The 17706-nt window shown below is 41.4% G+C and overlaps 1 protein-coding gene across 2 annotated transcripts in view; it reads left to right on the forward strand.

The window, feature by feature from the left end:
- LOC123374102 (protein FRA10AC1) overlaps positions 1 to 17706 on the forward strand; it is a 57585-nt gene that overhangs the window by 23081 nt on the left and 16798 nt on the right. For both annotated transcript variants that reach the window (XM_045023614.1, XM_045023612.1), the window contains exon 8: positions 5156 to 5201. In XM_045023614.1, coding sequence (XP_044879549.1) covers positions 5156 to 5201 — 46 coding nt within the window. The remainder of the gene's footprint in view (positions 1 to 5155; positions 5202 to 17706) is intronic.

A 17706-nucleotide genomic window follows, 5' to 3' on the forward strand; every position in this document is an offset into this window, starting at 1 on the left:
AAAATATTTTTGTTCAAATTATATTAAGTCCTGAATGCAATACGTCTGAAAATTTACATTTATGGAAAAACATTGACCTTCAGAAAAAAACTGGCACTGTTAAGAATCTTATTTATAATACGTTTAACTAGGGCAAATTCAGTACAGATGGAACACCTGATTATTGGTGATGTGATTCTGCCCAGTTTTCCAGCTGGGGTGCAAAGAGCTTAAATGACTTGTCCACAATCACGCTGTGAATAAGTGGCTCATCCTGACTTAAGAGCCAGCAACTTTTTGGCTCCCAGTTCTTTTCTATGTAGTTTGGTCCATGTGGCATTTTTTTTACATAAGTGTTCTGCGCTATTGCCTTTATGGTAATGATAATTGATCATAAAAATAGTAGTTCTGTACAATGTATTTCTGTACTGAAACTAGGAACATTTAAAAAATGAAGGCAATGCATAATGGAGATTTGCACCATTATATGTGAAATACAAATACAGTGAGTGGGTTTAATACTTAGATGTACCAAATTAATTGAAGACACAGCTTGGGATAGAGGAGACAAAGATGGTTTTGAGCCACTTCTATGTCTTGGGCAGTTGAACCTGGCACAAGTTAGAACAGCCAGAAGACTGCTGTTAAGTTATTCTGCCTAGAAAAGTCTTTAGGGGGATCATTCCACTGGTTGAATATTTGATTGCATTGTGCTTTGGCCCTCACATCAAGTGGCCCCAATATGCTGTGGAGATACAAAGTGGCTGAATGTTCTGGAGTAGTCAAATAGTTCTGGTAATTGTATTTCACAGTGTTCCATGCAGTCTTTTTGTTCTTTGACTAGAAGGTTGCTTGGGAAAGTTTCACTTCATGTAAAGATTTTGAATGAATGAAGGCGTACACAGTACATATAATAATTAAGCGGTGCTTGAGCACCTTCATTGGCTTCCCTGTCTCTTGCCACGTGAAATTTGGGATCCTGGTGCTCCCTGTCAAGACCCTATATAGTCTTGCTCCCTCTCTCCCTCTATACTATTTCTTTCCAGTATTCTCTCTTCAGGTCTCCCTTATCACAACCTTCCACTCTCAGCTTTGCAACTTTTTTCATGTAGCCCTCTATGTTTGAAACAGGCTCCCAATACCTGTCTGCTTGGCATTCTCTTTCATCCATCAAATCCCTCTTTGTAACCAACTTACTTCAAAAATGTTTCTGACCTTGATTTCCTCACCAGTATTTGTTCCTTCTCGTAAACTATTGTGTGTCCTGTGTCTTGTAAGTTCTTTAGCACATCAAACTTGTCTTGTTCTGTATTGTAAAGTTTACAAATTCTTAAACTGCACAAGTTTATAGCTTTGTATAAATGAATAATAATAGTCATAATAAATCTGAGTTAGGCAGATCCCAGACCATTAAGAGCTTTAAAGAGTGTAAACCAATTCCTTAAATTTCACTTGAAAGTAAACACATAAAGGAATGGAGCAGTGATATAATTTGCTCATAATGATCAACCTCACTTGAGGTGCTCTGCTTCCTTCTGGTCAACCATAGGTGATAAATAAGCATTATGGGTCACTTGCATTTGGAGTATCCAGGGAATAGCTATGGGTTTAATAAGACCTCAAGTCTTAAAAGTCTTAAAACTACATTAATGAAGGGCAAATATGTACCTTGAATAAGAGGGTCAATACATTCCCACTTATTCCTAGAGATGGTTCTTCTGTTGCCAGCTAGCACCGCTTATCTCTTGTCTGCATAACCATAAATCACCTCTAGCACTGATAGCAACCATGGAATCTCTTTACAGGCAGGGCTCAGGTGTTTTTACTACAGAGTAGAGTAAGATGACACCGTACAGTAGAACCTCAGAGTTACAAACACCTCGAGAATGGAGGTTGTTCATAACTCTGAAATGTTTGTAACTGAACAAAACCTTGTAGTTGTTCTTTCAAAAGTATACAACTGAACAGTGACTTAATACAGCTTCGAAACGTTATTATGCAGAAGAAAAAAGCTTCTTTCCCTTTGTTTTTAGTAGTTAAAGGTTAGCGAGTACAGTACTGTACTGTATTTTTGTTTGTTTGTTTGACTCTGCTGCTGCTTGTTTGTGTACTTCCGGTTCCAAATGTCAGGTGTGGTTGATTGGTCAGTTGGTAACTCTGGTGTTTGTAACTCTGAGGTTCTACGGTAGAAAAAATGCCTGAGTCCTAGCTAGCCCTAGCAAAATTATAGCTACAATGTTTGCCATTATAAACAAGGCCAGAGAAGCAAACAGATTGTAGAATCTGCAGTTCATACAATGTGAATTATGGAACTGAGAATGTAGATATTGGTGATACTGTAGCCCGTTGCACCTTGCAGTTTTTTCTCAGTGGTCTGTAGATATTAATAGCATCATGTCCCTCTTACCTGTTTTTTGTGTGTGTGTGCACTACATGATGATGTTACTCCATTTCCATATGACACTTTTGTATTTTTTCTGTCTGGTTTAACCTTTGATAAATGTTACAACATGCAGATAGCATCCTTTGAACTCAGTTGAGTTTTCCAATTCAGCCATCAACAGGAGTTCTATAATCTTTTGCTGTCAGCAGCTGTACTCTGTTGATAAATTGAAATTCTCCCAGATGCATTCCTAGGCTGCTTTCTGGGTTTTCCATTTAGCAGATTGTATTATGGGTACACCATGTGAGCAGTTCTGTAATTAAGCAGTAAGTCAGGAGGTGTGCATCATTAAGCTATTGGAGTTGCCTTGTGTTCATCGTGTATCAATGATCTAAAAATGCACAGTCTGGTCACTACTAGATTATGTTTAAAAAATACTAGAGACAGTTTTGGCGTTGAAGGGACACTCAAGTGTTTTGTTTTTCTCAGAAAATGATTTGTAGCAAAACAGAAAATATCTTTTAAATGAATTATTGCAATTAACAAAAAAGTAAAATCATTCCCTGACAAACCTGCTATTTTCTTCCTAAAAGCTAGGAAATAAGAGAAACGAATATAAGTAAAAAACACATTCTGCATTGAAATAATTGAGAAAAGCACTAAATTTATATGGCAATTTTAGGTGAGTTTAAGTACATATTAACTTGTTTTCAAACAAAATTATATTTATTTAACTCTCCAATCAGGATCAGGGCCCTATAGTGTAAATTGCTCTATAAACACACATAAATATGTGGTCCCTGGCCCAAAGAGTTTTAATTTTATATAGTTGACATATTTATTTGGTCCAGGAATTTCAGATGGAGACACAGTATTGCCAAAATCATGAGTTGGCCCCCCTCAAGAGGTCAAAATCATGAGGGTTTTTACAAAAATAATAGGTGAAAAAACATTATTATTTTATTTTTTAACTGCCCCAGCTCATCCTGTCTGAGAGTGAGAGACACATTTAAGTGTTTCCCACTTTCCCAAAAGTATTGGTCCTTGCTGCAGGGGCTCTCACCCCCACATCTGCCCATCTCCTGCCCAGCAATTGATCCTCACCCCTGCCCTCTATTCAGTTTGGCGGCCTCAGCCTCACCTCCACTCTTTCAGCCCCCTATCTCATCAGCCTCCAACCCCCACCATTAATTCAGTACTCCCCCCCCCTCAGCACAGTTCCCTCAGCCTTCACCGTCCCCCCACTCTCTTCAGCCACCCAATCTCACCTCTGCTCCTCCTAGGGTTCTTCATCCCCCCTCTCCTACGCTTCTGTGGGGGCTCCAGCAGGCTTCTTTCTCCCCTATCCCAGTCTTGGGGAGTGGTGGCTACATGGGCTATTCACCCCCATTCTGCCCTTTTCCAAGCTAGAGGCTGTAGGAGTGAGGAGTAGAGGCATTGTCCTGCCCATATTTCTCACAGGAGGGGAGGGAGAAGGGAGCGGAACTGTGCTAGGCTGCTGGACTCTGCTTCCTCCTCCCCTCCTGTGAGAACAGTGAGTGGCGGGGAGAGATTCTGCCGGCTTCCAGTAGGGCTGAATTTCTCAAGGGCACTGGAGCTTGTTGCATCATCGCCAGCCCAGCACCCTCCAAAATTCCATCATTCTGAAGAAATCACAAGAGGTGGAAACACTGATTAGATAAAAAGCACCCTCCTTCCAGGGAAATGATGTGCTGCTGATCCCTGTCTCCCCTCTCTGCTATTTAATTAGCAGTGATCTTAGACCAAACTATTTCCTTCAGACTGTTCTCCCTCCCTCTGTGTATCCTGACATCAGCTTCCTTTCTTACAGTCTGGCCTTCTCACTAGACTCCCCCTAATAGGTCAGGGAATGGTTTGATGTAAGGGTGGTGGGCAGAAAAAGCAGGGAATGGTACGGAGATCGATTTCTCAGGAAAGGGGGCCTGGTTTATCTTCATATGAAATTCCTGCACAAAGTCTAGAAACAAAAAGAAATACAAGTTAGGGCAAGTCTACATTACAAAATTAAGTTGACCTAAGTTGTGTTGACGCACAGCCACTGCGGTAATTGAATCAGTTTTACATAGCCACACTACGCTCCCTGTGTTGGCAGTGTGCATTCTCACCAAGGAGCACTTGAACTGATTTCACTGCCAGTGAGGGGCATTGTGTGATGGTTTTTGAAAGGAAGCAATGCTGACGCTGCATCAGTCTAAGTGCATCGACTTACACTTTATGCCTCTTGCAGAGGTGGAGTTATTAGGTTGGTGTAGTGAGTGAGTTACATCAGTGGAAGCTACATTTTAGTGTAGACGCTTAGCAGTGTAGTGTAGACAAGGCCTTAGATAAATGTAGTTTTGTTTTAATTCATGTAGGGATGAGGTGGAGAATGGGATATTGAAACTTAACTAAAATATCTATTTCACATTCCATTTCAACTTCCAGGGCTCTCCTCACTGTTTACAGTGAAGAAAGAATTGTATTTCATTCTGCATTGCAATTCTTTCTCTCCTGATTTCTCTTACTTTCTGTCTGCTAGCAGGACATTTTAGGCTTGTAGATCTGTATTCACTGAATCAGATTCCATTTGATTCACATGATTCAATCCAACAATAAAAAAATCAGTGAGTTTCTTTTTATTGAGTGAGGGATTAATATTTTATTTAACAGAGCTAAACAAGGGGACAGTGCTAAAGGGCAGCAATCAGTTGAAATTAATTTTTTAAATTTTGTTTGTCTTCTGAATTTATTTGCCTGTTTAGAACCTAATTTCAGTTTTTATCTTTATCACAGTTTGGATTTAGATGGAGACATGAGAAAGAAGTAGTTTCAGGAAAAGGTAATATTGTCTTTCTTCTTGTATTACAGTTCTTACTTGGTTAGTTATTTTTGTTGGGTTTTTTGCTATCTCGTTCGTGACATTGGAGGTATAGATGAATGTTTTCCAAAATGTTGACAATAATGTGTAATAATTCTCAGCACTTCTTGCATTATATCATTTTACATCTTCAGAGTGCTCACTCATCTACATCAGTAATGACTTAGGAAAATCTGTGCTTTGTTTTTACCTTGCAGAATATTTGCAGCAAAAAAACTTTATACTGGTTTTGCCAACGTAAAATTTCACGCTCATTGATCTTAAATGGCACTGGCCAATAGTTGGCGGTTCTGCACTGCTTAATTATTCAGTGATATGTATAGTTAAGGCTGCCCAACACTTCCAAGTAGAAGACCCTGTTTTTAGGTGCTTATTATTTTGCCAGACTTCAACCAGTTAGGCTAAAATATCTTATGCGAGGTGTCTGCCTCAGGCTGAATTGTTTTGGTAAATTTCAGTAAAAATGGTTTTATTTTCCAAGAATGAGATTAGGAAAATTAAGGGCTTTTTGTCCATATGTTTAAACAAAACAAAACACAAATTCTGACAACCATTTCATTGAGACAGTCTAGCTTTCCATGGTTTGGAGTAAGGATTTGAAATTTGACCGATGGGTGGCCTTTTGTCTGGGAGCCCTTTGCTGCTCTTATGGAAAAAATGACAAAATTTGGCTTTTGAAAAAGCTCAGTTTGCATATGCTCACTAGAGTTTTGCTTGAATTTGAAAGCCAAATTCTCTAAAGATCCTGTCAGCACATAGCATGCTTTAGGCCAGGGCTACAGGGGCTGAGAAGAACTAGCCCTGCAATTGCTCCTGGCTGCTGTGGGACATTGTGGTGCCAGGCACAAGAAATGAGACCAGTGAGACTTTCTGTCCTGTGTGCTCAGTGCTCCCTCTGCTGGCACTTAGACAGCATGGAGGAAGAATTAACCTGGCGTGAATGCAAAGGACCAAGAACTGGGACCTCTGTGTGTGTATGTGTGTTTGAGGCGGTATGAAGGGAGTAAATTGTGACAAGGAGACTGGGGTTGAGGGCTAGGAGATGGTGAGGGCAGGAGATTGGGACTGGGAGGGAAATCTGAGTTTGGATAAGGAATTTAGATGAGGAGACTAGGACTAGCAGAGCAACAAGACTATGAGAGAGACTGGAACGAGGAGGCTAGGGTGAGAGAAAATGGGAAGCTGAATGGGAAACTGTGAGGGGAAGACTAGGACTAGACAGGACTGGGACAGAAGTGATTGGGTTTGGGAGGAACCAGGGCAGAGAGGTCTATGATCACTAGAGAACACTGCTTTTCAGAGCCTGGAATGAAACCCGAGGTTTCTATGTTGGAGTATTTCTCTTCTGTCAGCAAAAATATGTAAAACCCACTGGCAGAGATACTCCCCCCTATCACTTGGCCAGATAGAGAATGATAGCATGCTACTGCTGTCAGTTACTCTCTTAGTTCAAAAGGCAGAGAGGACTGTGCTGTGTATCTAACAGATCCAGTGTTGGTAATGACCCATACAGATGTCAATATGATCCCACAAGATGGAATTTCTGTTTTTTCTTTAAAAAAAAAACAAACTAGGAAATTACATTCCACTCCCCCCCCCCCACCAAAATAAAAATTAGCAGACTGTTGTGGTTGCAAAGTCAAACACTCAAAAGCTAAAAAATGCCAGAATTAAAAATCCCTGTGCAACCTTAATTCAACACCCTTGTGTGTATATTTTGATGTCATGTGGAAAAAATAGTATGTGATCATGTAATTATTATAATGCAGCTATATGCACACAAGGGGGCCAAATTCAGATTGCATGCGTAACCATAATTTTGACATATCCTAACATTTGGCTGCTTGACCTCATTCTTTTAACTTTTTATGTTACAGTAGTATGTAGAGGCCGTAGTCAAGGATCCCCTTGTGCCTGGTGCTATATATAATAGACAGTTCAATCCTAAGGAGCTAATAATTTCAGGGCATGTGAATGTTTCGCATATCTGGCACGTAAATACCATGCAACGCCAACTACAAAAGTGCCAGGAGAATGCCATTTCTCACTTTCAGATGACGTAAATAAGAAGTGGGCAGCATTATCTCCTGCAAATGTTTGTCTTAGCAATTGGCTGAACAAGAAGTAGGACTGAGTGGACTTGTAAGGCTCTAAAGTTTTACAGTGTTTTGTTTTTGAATGCAATTATGTAACAAAAAAATCTACATTTGCAAGTTGCATTTTCCCGATAAAGAGATTGCACTATAGTGCTTGAATGAGGTAAATTAAAAAATACTGTTTCTTTTGTTTATCATTTTTACTGAGCAAATATTTTAAATAAAAAATCCTTATGACTAGAGGCCTTTAAAGAAGGTTTAGATTCTTTGTGTGTTGACTAAATGATACTAAAGCATATGAAGAGATTTATTTCCTAAATACCAAAACCACTGAGTATCTTTGAGTAGTTGTGCAAACCTACTTCTACTCTACATTATGACCTAGTATGATAAATATAAAGATAAAACAGTAAAATCAGTTTTCAATAAGCAAGAGCTGGCTTTTACTTTTGTTCTGGGGTATATATGGATGCTTTAAAATCTCTGTAATCTTTTTTTTTTTTTTTTTACCTGACTCTACCTGATACTCAGAAGCTAATCTGTCAAAATATCTTCAAAAACAAATTATTTAAAAATGCATCAATTATATCAAAATAAATTTCAGTAGACTAAGTTAGTTATGGTACATGAATAAGGGGATGAACATAGTCATTCAGGTTATTGGTAATATTTGTGTAGCATCTATAACAAAATGACTGAGACTTGAACAATAGGAAATGGATGGGCTGGATGAAGGCTGTTTGGAATATACTAGTGAAGAGTGTTGCAGAGTCAGGCTTGTAAGGGAGACACTATCATGTCAAAGGGACTATAAAGTATTTACCAAACAGAGTTTCTTTTTTGAGTACTGGTCCCTATGTGTATTCCACATAGGTGTACACATGTGCTCCATGTACCTGGGGATGGAGGATTCTTGAAAGTGGTATCTGTTGGTCTGCTCATGTACCCTTGGTCTCCTTGTGCCTCCAACTGAGGAGATAAAGGGCAGAGCAGACTGACTGCCTCTTCAGTTCCTTCTTACTGCCACATGGCCTGTGTCAGAACTTTCAGTATCTGGAGATTCATCTTCCTCACTTTATTCTTTGGTCGTACATATATGTTAGGTAAGAGGATCAGCAGAGGAAGATGTGAAGGTCCATCAGCCTTCTTCCACCACAATAAGAGCAATGTTATAACACTCAGATTTGCTTCTTGATAAAATTAAACAGAGAGTGAGGAGACTATTTTATTTTCTGGAATGCAGTATACAAAATTGGTCATATCCATGTCTAAATCACAGTATTGTAATTTGTGGTGTTTTCTAATAGTCTTTTTATTAATTTTAATAGTTGTTTTATCACGAGCAGATGTTGAAAAGTTACAGCTATGGCTGTGCATATTCTGGAAGACTCAGTTTATACTGAAATTAATTAAATGGGCCCTGATACTTAGCTTACAGATTCACCTAACAAACTTATTCATGATTGGGAAATGTCAGGAGAGGCAGCATGATCCAGTGGACAGAGCACACTGGTTTAGAAGGCAGGAGATCAGGATTCTATTCTTGGCTTTACTACTGACCTTCACTTCTCTGCACCTTTGTTTCCTCTCCCACCTACTGTCTGTCTTGTCAGTTTAGATTGTAAGCTCTTCAGAGCAGGGACTGCCTCCTACTATGTGTTTGTACAGCACCTAGAACAGTGGGGCTCAATCTGGGTTGGGTAGATGCTACTGTAATACAAATAGTAACCATTAGTAACATAAATCCTTTGTTGGAATTATACCACTTGGGGATTCCCCTATGCAAGGTGAATCTCCAACTGGCTATTTAAGTCTTGGCACAGTGCAAAGAGGATGGAACAGAGCACATTTGGCAGATTTGCTTTTTAATGGCAATTAGTGTACCTAGTGATGATATAGGCTTGCTGGAGTTCCTCATAGTCCTCTACATTTAACTAACCGGAACATTTTAGGTTATAAACAAGTTTTACTGTTTCACTATTCTATAAAAGGAAAACAAGGATTAGCAAACATTTTCTGGAGCTGAGAAACATGTCATTGTATGGACTCTAAGAGGTCAGTATTTATTATTCATACCTGGCAAAATTACATCAGTATCTGCTTTTAAGTAATTAAACAAGCAAGAGAGTTCCATGTTCCATGTTGCATCATGTGACCATGTTTGCAATTCTAGGGGGTATCCCAGTTAGGCTGTTGGTGTTCAGAGACCACTGCTTATTATGTTGAGCAGTATTGTCTTATTGCTTTCTTGCACTCCCCTGTCTGTGTCCCTCTGTTGTCTTGTCTTATACTTAGGGCTTGTCTACACTGTCACTGGCAGTTTACAGTGCTGCAACTTTTTTGTTCAGGGGTGTGAAAAAACACCCCCTTGAGCACAGCAAGTTTCAGTGCTGTAAAGCACCAGTGTAGACAGTGCATCAGTGCTGGGAGCTGTGCCCCTCGTGGAGCTCTCTCCCAGCGCTGTGCTGCAACCACACAAGTCATGTTAAAGCACTTCCACGGCAGTGCTTTAGTGTTGCCAGTGTAGACTAGCCCTTAGACTGTAAACTCCTTGGGGTTGGGGATCATCCTTATATTCTGTTTGCACAGCGTCTACCACAGTCCATGACTACAGCTACTAGGTGCTATAGTAATACAAATAAAAACAGTATTAATACTAAAAAGAGACATGGTGCGTGAAATATCTATCACTTATTGGACTAATGTCTGTTGGTGAAAAAGACAAGCTTTTGAGTTCCACAGAGCTCTTCTTCAGGTTGTCATTTTCTTCTGATGACCTGAAGAAGAGCTCTGTGGAGCTTGAAAACTTGTCTCTTTCACCAACAGATGTTAGTCCAATAAAAGATATTACCTCTTCCATCTTGTCTCTCTCATGTCCTGGGACCAGTACGACTACATAACACTGTAATCAATAATAAAAAAGTTACTTAAATGAATGGTCTTCAGAGGCCATGGATGTAAAAGGAAATCTTGGTATATTGGCAGGTTAGTTAAGCAATACATCAGAGCAGCAAAAGATGTGAATAATAAACATGGGGGAAACAAGAGTTAAATCTTTTTGCATAAGGAGAAAATCCTTATGACTAGAGGCCTTCAAGGAATAGGAACCAAAGTTCATGGATAGTAGCTACACTGTCACATGCTTAGTAGAATGAGCACTTCCTTCCTTCCTTCCTTCCTTTGCTGACAAGAATGCTTCACAATATAAGGATTGGGAGAACATTAGTTCTCCTCAGTGATCCAAACTGAAATAATTCATTTTTGGAGGAAGTGGTCCTTTCAGTAACTAGGCTTGAGAATTACAGCATTTCAATGCCCCAGTCCTGCTCTAGGAAGAAGACAACGCCCTGTAGCTAAAATTCATAGACATGCTTTCTCTGAAAAAAATGAATCCACAAATAGGAGTTTATATTTTAGGCATTTATAGGAATGCTTTTCTGCACTAGAATTTGTGCACTAAAGTGATTATTCTCAACTGCAAAGTTTAATTTCTCTATTCATTACATATAAGAAAAATCAGGAATCATATTATTTTCAAGTGACTTTGATTTCTGAGTATATGTAATGTGTTTTTTATAATGTTTGTGTGAATGATTTTATTTTCCATCTTTATAAGTCATGCAAGCGGAAGTGGACTAAGACAGGAATAGGAATGACGAGAAAGCATATATGCTGTTTGTATCACTTCAGAAATACCAGATGTATCAAATAGCCTATAATTGGAATTATAAATATACTTCTTAATATTTTAGAACTATATCTAACATTGTCTTACGCAGAAGTAAATAAATAAAGTAATCTTAATTGTAGATGAGGTTTAGCTGCCTTCATTTCTGAGTAATTGAACTGGCATTCTTGTTGATCATTATTATATTAGTAAATATTAAGTAATCTGTTTAATAAAGTAAAGAATAGGATAGATAAAGACAGTCGAGAAGCATTATTAGTGGACAGCTAAATCATAAGTCCCTAATTTTTTGAAAATTGTATGTGGTGCGTCTGATGGTCATGTATGCATTGTACTGTATCTTATAATTTGTAGTTTTAAATCTGCAAATGTAACCTTCAGACTTCTAATTTTCTGATATATTTTCAAGTTTAAATATTAGTTTGTAACTCCCATGGTTATGTTACTGGTGGTGGAGTACAGGAAATCTTAATGCAGTAAATATGCCCTAAATAGTCAGTAGGATAACTGTACTTAAGAATTTTTTTTTAAAAACCCTTTGTATAAGTGTCTGTAGATGGAGATTTTTTCAACTGTTTCATATTTTATATTTGGCCTTGCATATTCATTAACGTGGTAGAAAATTCAAAATGTATTTAAAACGATTCTTTCCTAAATGTTAATTAAAAGATTAATGCTTATTCTATAGAGACAACTATAACTTAAGCAGCATTGAGCAATAATGGACTTCACCACTAAGGGGCACAAGAATTCAGTATGATACAGTGTAGCAGGGACTGTTTTTTCAGATCTAGTTCTTTGATATATTCTTTTGAAACAAGTGATTATCCCTAACTTTTTTTTCCTTCATGCGAGATGTTTGTTCTGGCTAGGATTCTCAAATTTCATTCAGTAATGTAACAAAGTATATTAGTAAATGGGAGTACAACTTTATTTTGCATCTATCTGCTTAGCTATGAATATTTGCTAAGTAGCCTGAAAAGGGGTGACTTTTGCAGCACTGTTAACTGTGAGCTTGGACAAGGCAGCTGGGCCCAGTTCTTAGGACTGCAGGTGTAGCCCCTGCACAGATGCATGCTCACACAGCTGCATGAGGTTAAATGCAAGGCCTCCCCCTCTGTATAATGGGGGAGACCTGCTTTGCTCCCAGCGGTGCACTGTGGTTTGTAAAGTGCTTTGAGACTCTCAGAGAGACGCTGCTGGAGCAGGGCAAGCTAATTGCTGTGCCCCGTGAGCCAGCCTCTGAGGCCATCCACGCTGCACTGAGACCTTCGAGATTTCTGCCAGCCTAGGGGTAGCTCTGAACGCCCTTCATTCCTGAGGCAGTGCCCCTCCATCCCTTCCCCACTTTTGGCAGGTAGCTCAGGCTATCCGGTGCAGGCTGAGCTCCTGTGCCCTGTCTGTACCCGTCAGCTCAGCATCCAGGGGCATGTGCAGGAGGCCGCCCTATCTGGCTGCTGTTGTCTGTGTGGAAGGGCAGGTGATGGCAGGAGGCACCTCAACCCCAGGATGGCATCGGTGCCACTGGCAGGGAAAGGAAGGAGGCAAGCTGCACTGGACCCTTCACTGTACTGTCCCTGGGCTGGGATTTGGTGTCATCTCCTCCTCTTCCTTCTCTCTGCCAGATCCTCTCTGAAGCTCCTGAGGGTCCCGGTGCAACCTCCTTAACCCCCTTCCTGCCTGCACTTCAGCTGGGGAACAGGAGGTGACTGGGCTATGTTGGGGGCCAGCAGCAGCCTGTGTCGGTGGCCACCAGTGCTGTCTGGGCAGGAAGGGATGGAAGGGGAGGAAGTGGGAAGAGGTAAGCTCTGCAAAGACACGGGCCAGGGGCAGCTCCTGGGCAAGGCAAAGAGAATGATGGCAGCTGCCCTCACTAGATGGTTCTGAGCAGAGGCGATGTGTGTTATAGTGGGGAAGGAGGGGAACAATTTAAAGATTATGGTGTGAGCCTTGGCAGATATCGGAGGGGGGGAGGCAACACGTGACCCCGTGGGACCCTCCACGCATCACCTCTGAAAGTGAATGTGGTGTTGCCTACAAAGTATTCTGTGAGAAAACAGACTGTGATATTCAAACTAGATCATATTGTAAATGGACATTATGTAATATAACTACTACTTAAAAGATCTTTTCCATGAAACCTAGGCTGAATGGTGCCATATTATTGAACCATTTGAGATCTCATTCAGTTATATGCAATGAAACACTAAATCACTGGATTCAGAGTAGCAGCCGTGTTAGTCTGTATCCACAAAAAGAACAGGAGTACTTGTGGCATCTTAGAGACCAACAAATTTATTTCAGCATGAGCTTTCGTGAGCTGCAGCTCACTTCTTCGGATGCATAGAATGGAACACACAGACAGGAGATATTTATACATACAGAGAACATGAAAAGGTGGAAGTATGCATACCAACAGGAAGAGTCTAATAAATTGAGATGAGCTATCATCAGCAGGAGAAAAAAGACTTTTGAAGTGATAATTAAGATGACCCATAGAAGGTGTGAGGAGAACTTAACATAGGGAAATAGATTCAATTAGTGTAATGACCCAACCATTCCCAGTCTCTTTTTAGGCCTGAGTTAATTGTATCTAATTTGCATATTAATTCGAGTTCAGCAGTCTCTCTTTGGAGTCTGTTTTTGAAGTTTTTTTGTTGCAAAATTGCCACCTTCAAGTCTGTCACTGAGTGGTTAGAGAGGTTGAAGTGTTCTCCCACTGGTTTTTGAATGTTATGATCCCTGATGTCAGATTTGTGTCCATTTATTCTTTTGCGTAGAGACTGTCCGGTTTGGCCAATGTACATGGCAGAGGGGCATTGCTGGCACATGATGGCATGTATCACACTGGTAGATGTTCAGATGAACGTGCCCCTTATGGCGTGGCTGATGTGATTAGGTCCTAGGATGGTGTCACTTGAATAGATATGTGGACAGAGCTGGCATCGGGCTTTGTTGCAAGGATAGGTTCCTGGATTAGTGTTTATGTTGTATGGTGTGCGGTTGCTGGTGAGTATTTGCTTCCATGTCTATAAGCGAGGACTGACCTGTCTCCCAAGATCTGTGAGAGTGAGGGATCATCTGTCAGGATAGGTTGTAGATCTTTGATGATGCGCTGGAGAGGTTTTAGTTGGGGGCTGAAGGTGATGGCTAGTGGCGTTCTGTTATTTTCTTTGTTGGGCCTGTCCTGTAGTAGGTGGCTTCTGGGTACTCTTCTGGCTCCATCAATCTGTTTTTTCACTTCAGCAGGTGGGTATTGTAGTTTTAAGAATGCTTGATAGAGATCTTGTAGGTGTTTATCTCTGTCTGAGGGATTGGAGCAAATATGGTTGTATCTTAGAGATTGGCTGTAGACAATGGATCGTGTGGTGTGTCCTGGATGGAAGCTGGAGGCATGTAGGTAAGTATAGCGGTCAGTGAGTTTCCAGTATAGGGTGGTGTTTATGTGACCATTGCTTATTAGCACAGTAGTGTCTAGGAAATGGACCACTTGTGTGGATTGGTCTAGGCTGAGGTTGATGGTGGGATGGAAATTGTTAAAATCACGGTGGAATTCCTCGAGGGCTTCTTTTCCATGAGTCCAGATGATGAAGATGTCATCAATGTAGCACAAGTAGAGTAGGGGCGTTAGAACAACGCATCCTTAGCTCTCGTTCCCTAAGTCAGCCATAAAGATGTTGGCATACTGTGGGGCCATGTGGGTACCCATAGCAGTGCCACTGACTTGAAGGTATATATTGTCCCCAAATGTGAAATAGTTGTGGGTGAGGACAAAGTCACAAAGTTCAGCCACCAGGTTAGCCGTGATATTATCGGGGATACTGTTCCTGATAGCTTGTATTCCATCTTTGTGTGGAATGTTAGTGTAGAGGGCTTCCACATCCATAGTGGCCAGGATGGTGTTTTCTGGAAGATCACCAATGGATTGCAGTTTTCTCAGGAAGTCAGTGGTGTCTCGAAGATAGCTGGGAGTGCTGGTAGCATAGGGCCAGAGGAGAGAGTCCACATAGCCAGACAATCCTGCTGTTAAGGTGCCAATGCTTGAGATGATGGGGCGTCCAGGATTTCCAGGTTTATGGATCTTGGGTAGCAAATAGAATACACCTGGTCGGGGTTCTAGGCATGTGTCTGTACAGATCTGTTTCTGTGCTTTCTCAGGGAGTTTTTTGAGCAGATGGTGTAGTTTCTTTTGGTAATCATCAGATGGTAATGGCCTGTAGAATGTGGAGTTAGAGAGCTGCCTAGCAGCCTCTTGTTCATATTCCGACCTATTCATGATGACGACAGCACCTCCTTTGTCAGCCTTTTTGATTATGTCGTCAGAGTTGTTCCTGAGGCTGTTGATGGCATTGTGTTCAGCACGGCTTAGGTTATGGGGCAAGTGATACAGCTTTTCCACAATTTCAGCCCGTGCACGTTGACGGAAGCAATCTATGTAGAAGTCCAGTCTGTTGTTTCGACCCTCTGCATGGACTCCTCCTGAGTATAAACATGAAATAGTATGATATGAAATGTTATTTTCGCTACTAAATACTAGAGTAGGGGTTCCTCAATATGGTGTCCGCAGGTGCCACGACGCCCACCAGGGCATCTAAGTGTGCCTGCGTACTGGCCGGTGGATGAGCATCCAAATTCGGCGGCATTTTGGCGACAACGCCTCTGGATGACGCCACTTGTCTGCGACATTTCGGCGGATGCTTGTCCACCGCCACGGTCCTCCGTGGCTCGTCGTCTGGCACCACCAGACCAAAGAGGTTGGGGACCACTGTACTAGAGGTACTGAAATCTTAATTTTGATACAAAGCTGGGCAGAAAAATCAGAACTATTTAAAATCAGTTACAGTGTTTTATATTTTGGGTAATAGCTTTTATACAACAGGATAATTAAATAAGAAAATTCCAAATATTTTAATTAATTTGAGCACAGCATGGTTTGATAATACACTCTGTATTTTGTTAGACTTCACTGATGATGCATAATAGGGAAGTTATTACAGTTGCATCTGATAGAACCTAAGCCCTGGTCTACACTATGAGTTAAGGTCGAATTTAGCATTAGATTGATTTAACCCTGCACCTATCCACACGATGAAGCCATTTTTGTCGACTTAAAGGGCTCTTAAAATCGATTTCTGTACTCCCTGATAAGGGGATTAGCGCTGAAATCGACATCGCTGGGTCAAATTTGGGGTAGTGTGGACACAATTTGACAGTATTGGCCTCCAGGAGCTATCCCAGAGTGCTCCATTGTGACCTCTCTGGACAGCACTTTGAACTCAGATGCACTAGCCAGGTACACAGGAAAAGCCCCAGGAACTTTTGAATTTAATTTCCTGTTTGGCCAGCGTGGTGAACTCAGCAGCACAGGTGACCATGCAGTCCCCCCAGAATGTTTCTATGCTCCCCTTATCTTCATCCCTGAGGTTATCGCACATTAGAAGGTGAAAAAAACACACTCACGATGACGTTTTCCGAGCTCATGCAGTCCTCCCGCACTGATAGGGCACAGCACAATGCATGGAGGCATTCAGTGGCAGAAGCCAGGAAAGAATTACTGTGTTTGCTTAACGGCAAAAGTATCATGACTTGCTAGTGATTCTGCCCGAGCCAGGTCGCTGTGTCACTTGCACTCCGCGCTGTGTCAGCCTTGGGCAGGGGCATGACCGCTTTGTGAGCAGGAAGGCCATAGATATAAACATTGCATTAGGTAGCTTCTGTAGCTAGAGAAAACATTCCTGTGCATTTGGCAAAGTCTGTGGCAAAAAAAGTGAAGCCTCATAGTCTAGTGGTTATCATGTTCACCTAACACGCGAAAGCCCCGTAGTGTAGTGGTTATCACATTTACCTAATATGTGAAATGTCCCCGGTTCAAAACCGGATGGAAACAGGTCACTGTTCCTTTTTCTGACTTCCCACCTGCATTTTTAGTCTTAGAACAGACTGCGCTGTGAAATTTTACTTTGAATTATATCAATTATATAATATGGAAGCTCTCTCTAAGTTATAGTCCTGGGTTCTTTACCCTTTCACCTGCTCTGATAAATTAACATTTTTGTTAGGGGCGGGGGAAAATTTTCATGAAGCCTTTTATAGGGACTAAATGCTATCTAGGACTCTGAAATAATCTTAACGTGGCCCATAGAGTGCAATCCTTCGTTCTGGATTTGTCATTCCACAAATTGAACTGCTCCTTACTACTATCCAAGCTTCACAAGCCATGGGAGCAAGGGGCAGGCTGGGGTAGGTGCGACCGCGTGGTGCTGCCGGCTGGGAGAGCAGCCTGAGGCAGAAGCCTCCAGCTCGCATGATATTCCAGGCAGGACTGAATCTCCATGAGACAAAACTTAAAGAAGAGAATGACCTGGATTCACTCCCATTTGGTGCTCTAAGAGGAGGATAGCCATGTCTGACCAGGCACCCCTGATCGACCTCACCGAGGTCAGTCAGCTGACCGAGGCTGAGTGGAACCCAGGCAGGCAGCAGGCTGAGCAGGTCCTGCAGATGAGACCCCGGAAAAAAGGCACGAAACGATTGTCTGCGATTGCTCTCACAGAAGGAGGGAGGGAGGGAGGCCTGACGACATGTACTCAAAACCACCGGCGACAAAGCTTTTGTCCCATCAGGCATTGGGAGCTTAACCCAGAATTCCAATGGGCACTGGAGACTGGGAACTGTGGGGTAG

This window comes from Mauremys mutica, chromosome 7 (genome assembly GCF_020497125.1).
Source record: "Mauremys mutica isolate MM-2020 ecotype Southern chromosome 7, ASM2049712v1, whole genome shotgun sequence".
NCBI lineage: Eukaryota > Metazoa > Chordata > Testudines > Geoemydidae > Mauremys > Mauremys mutica.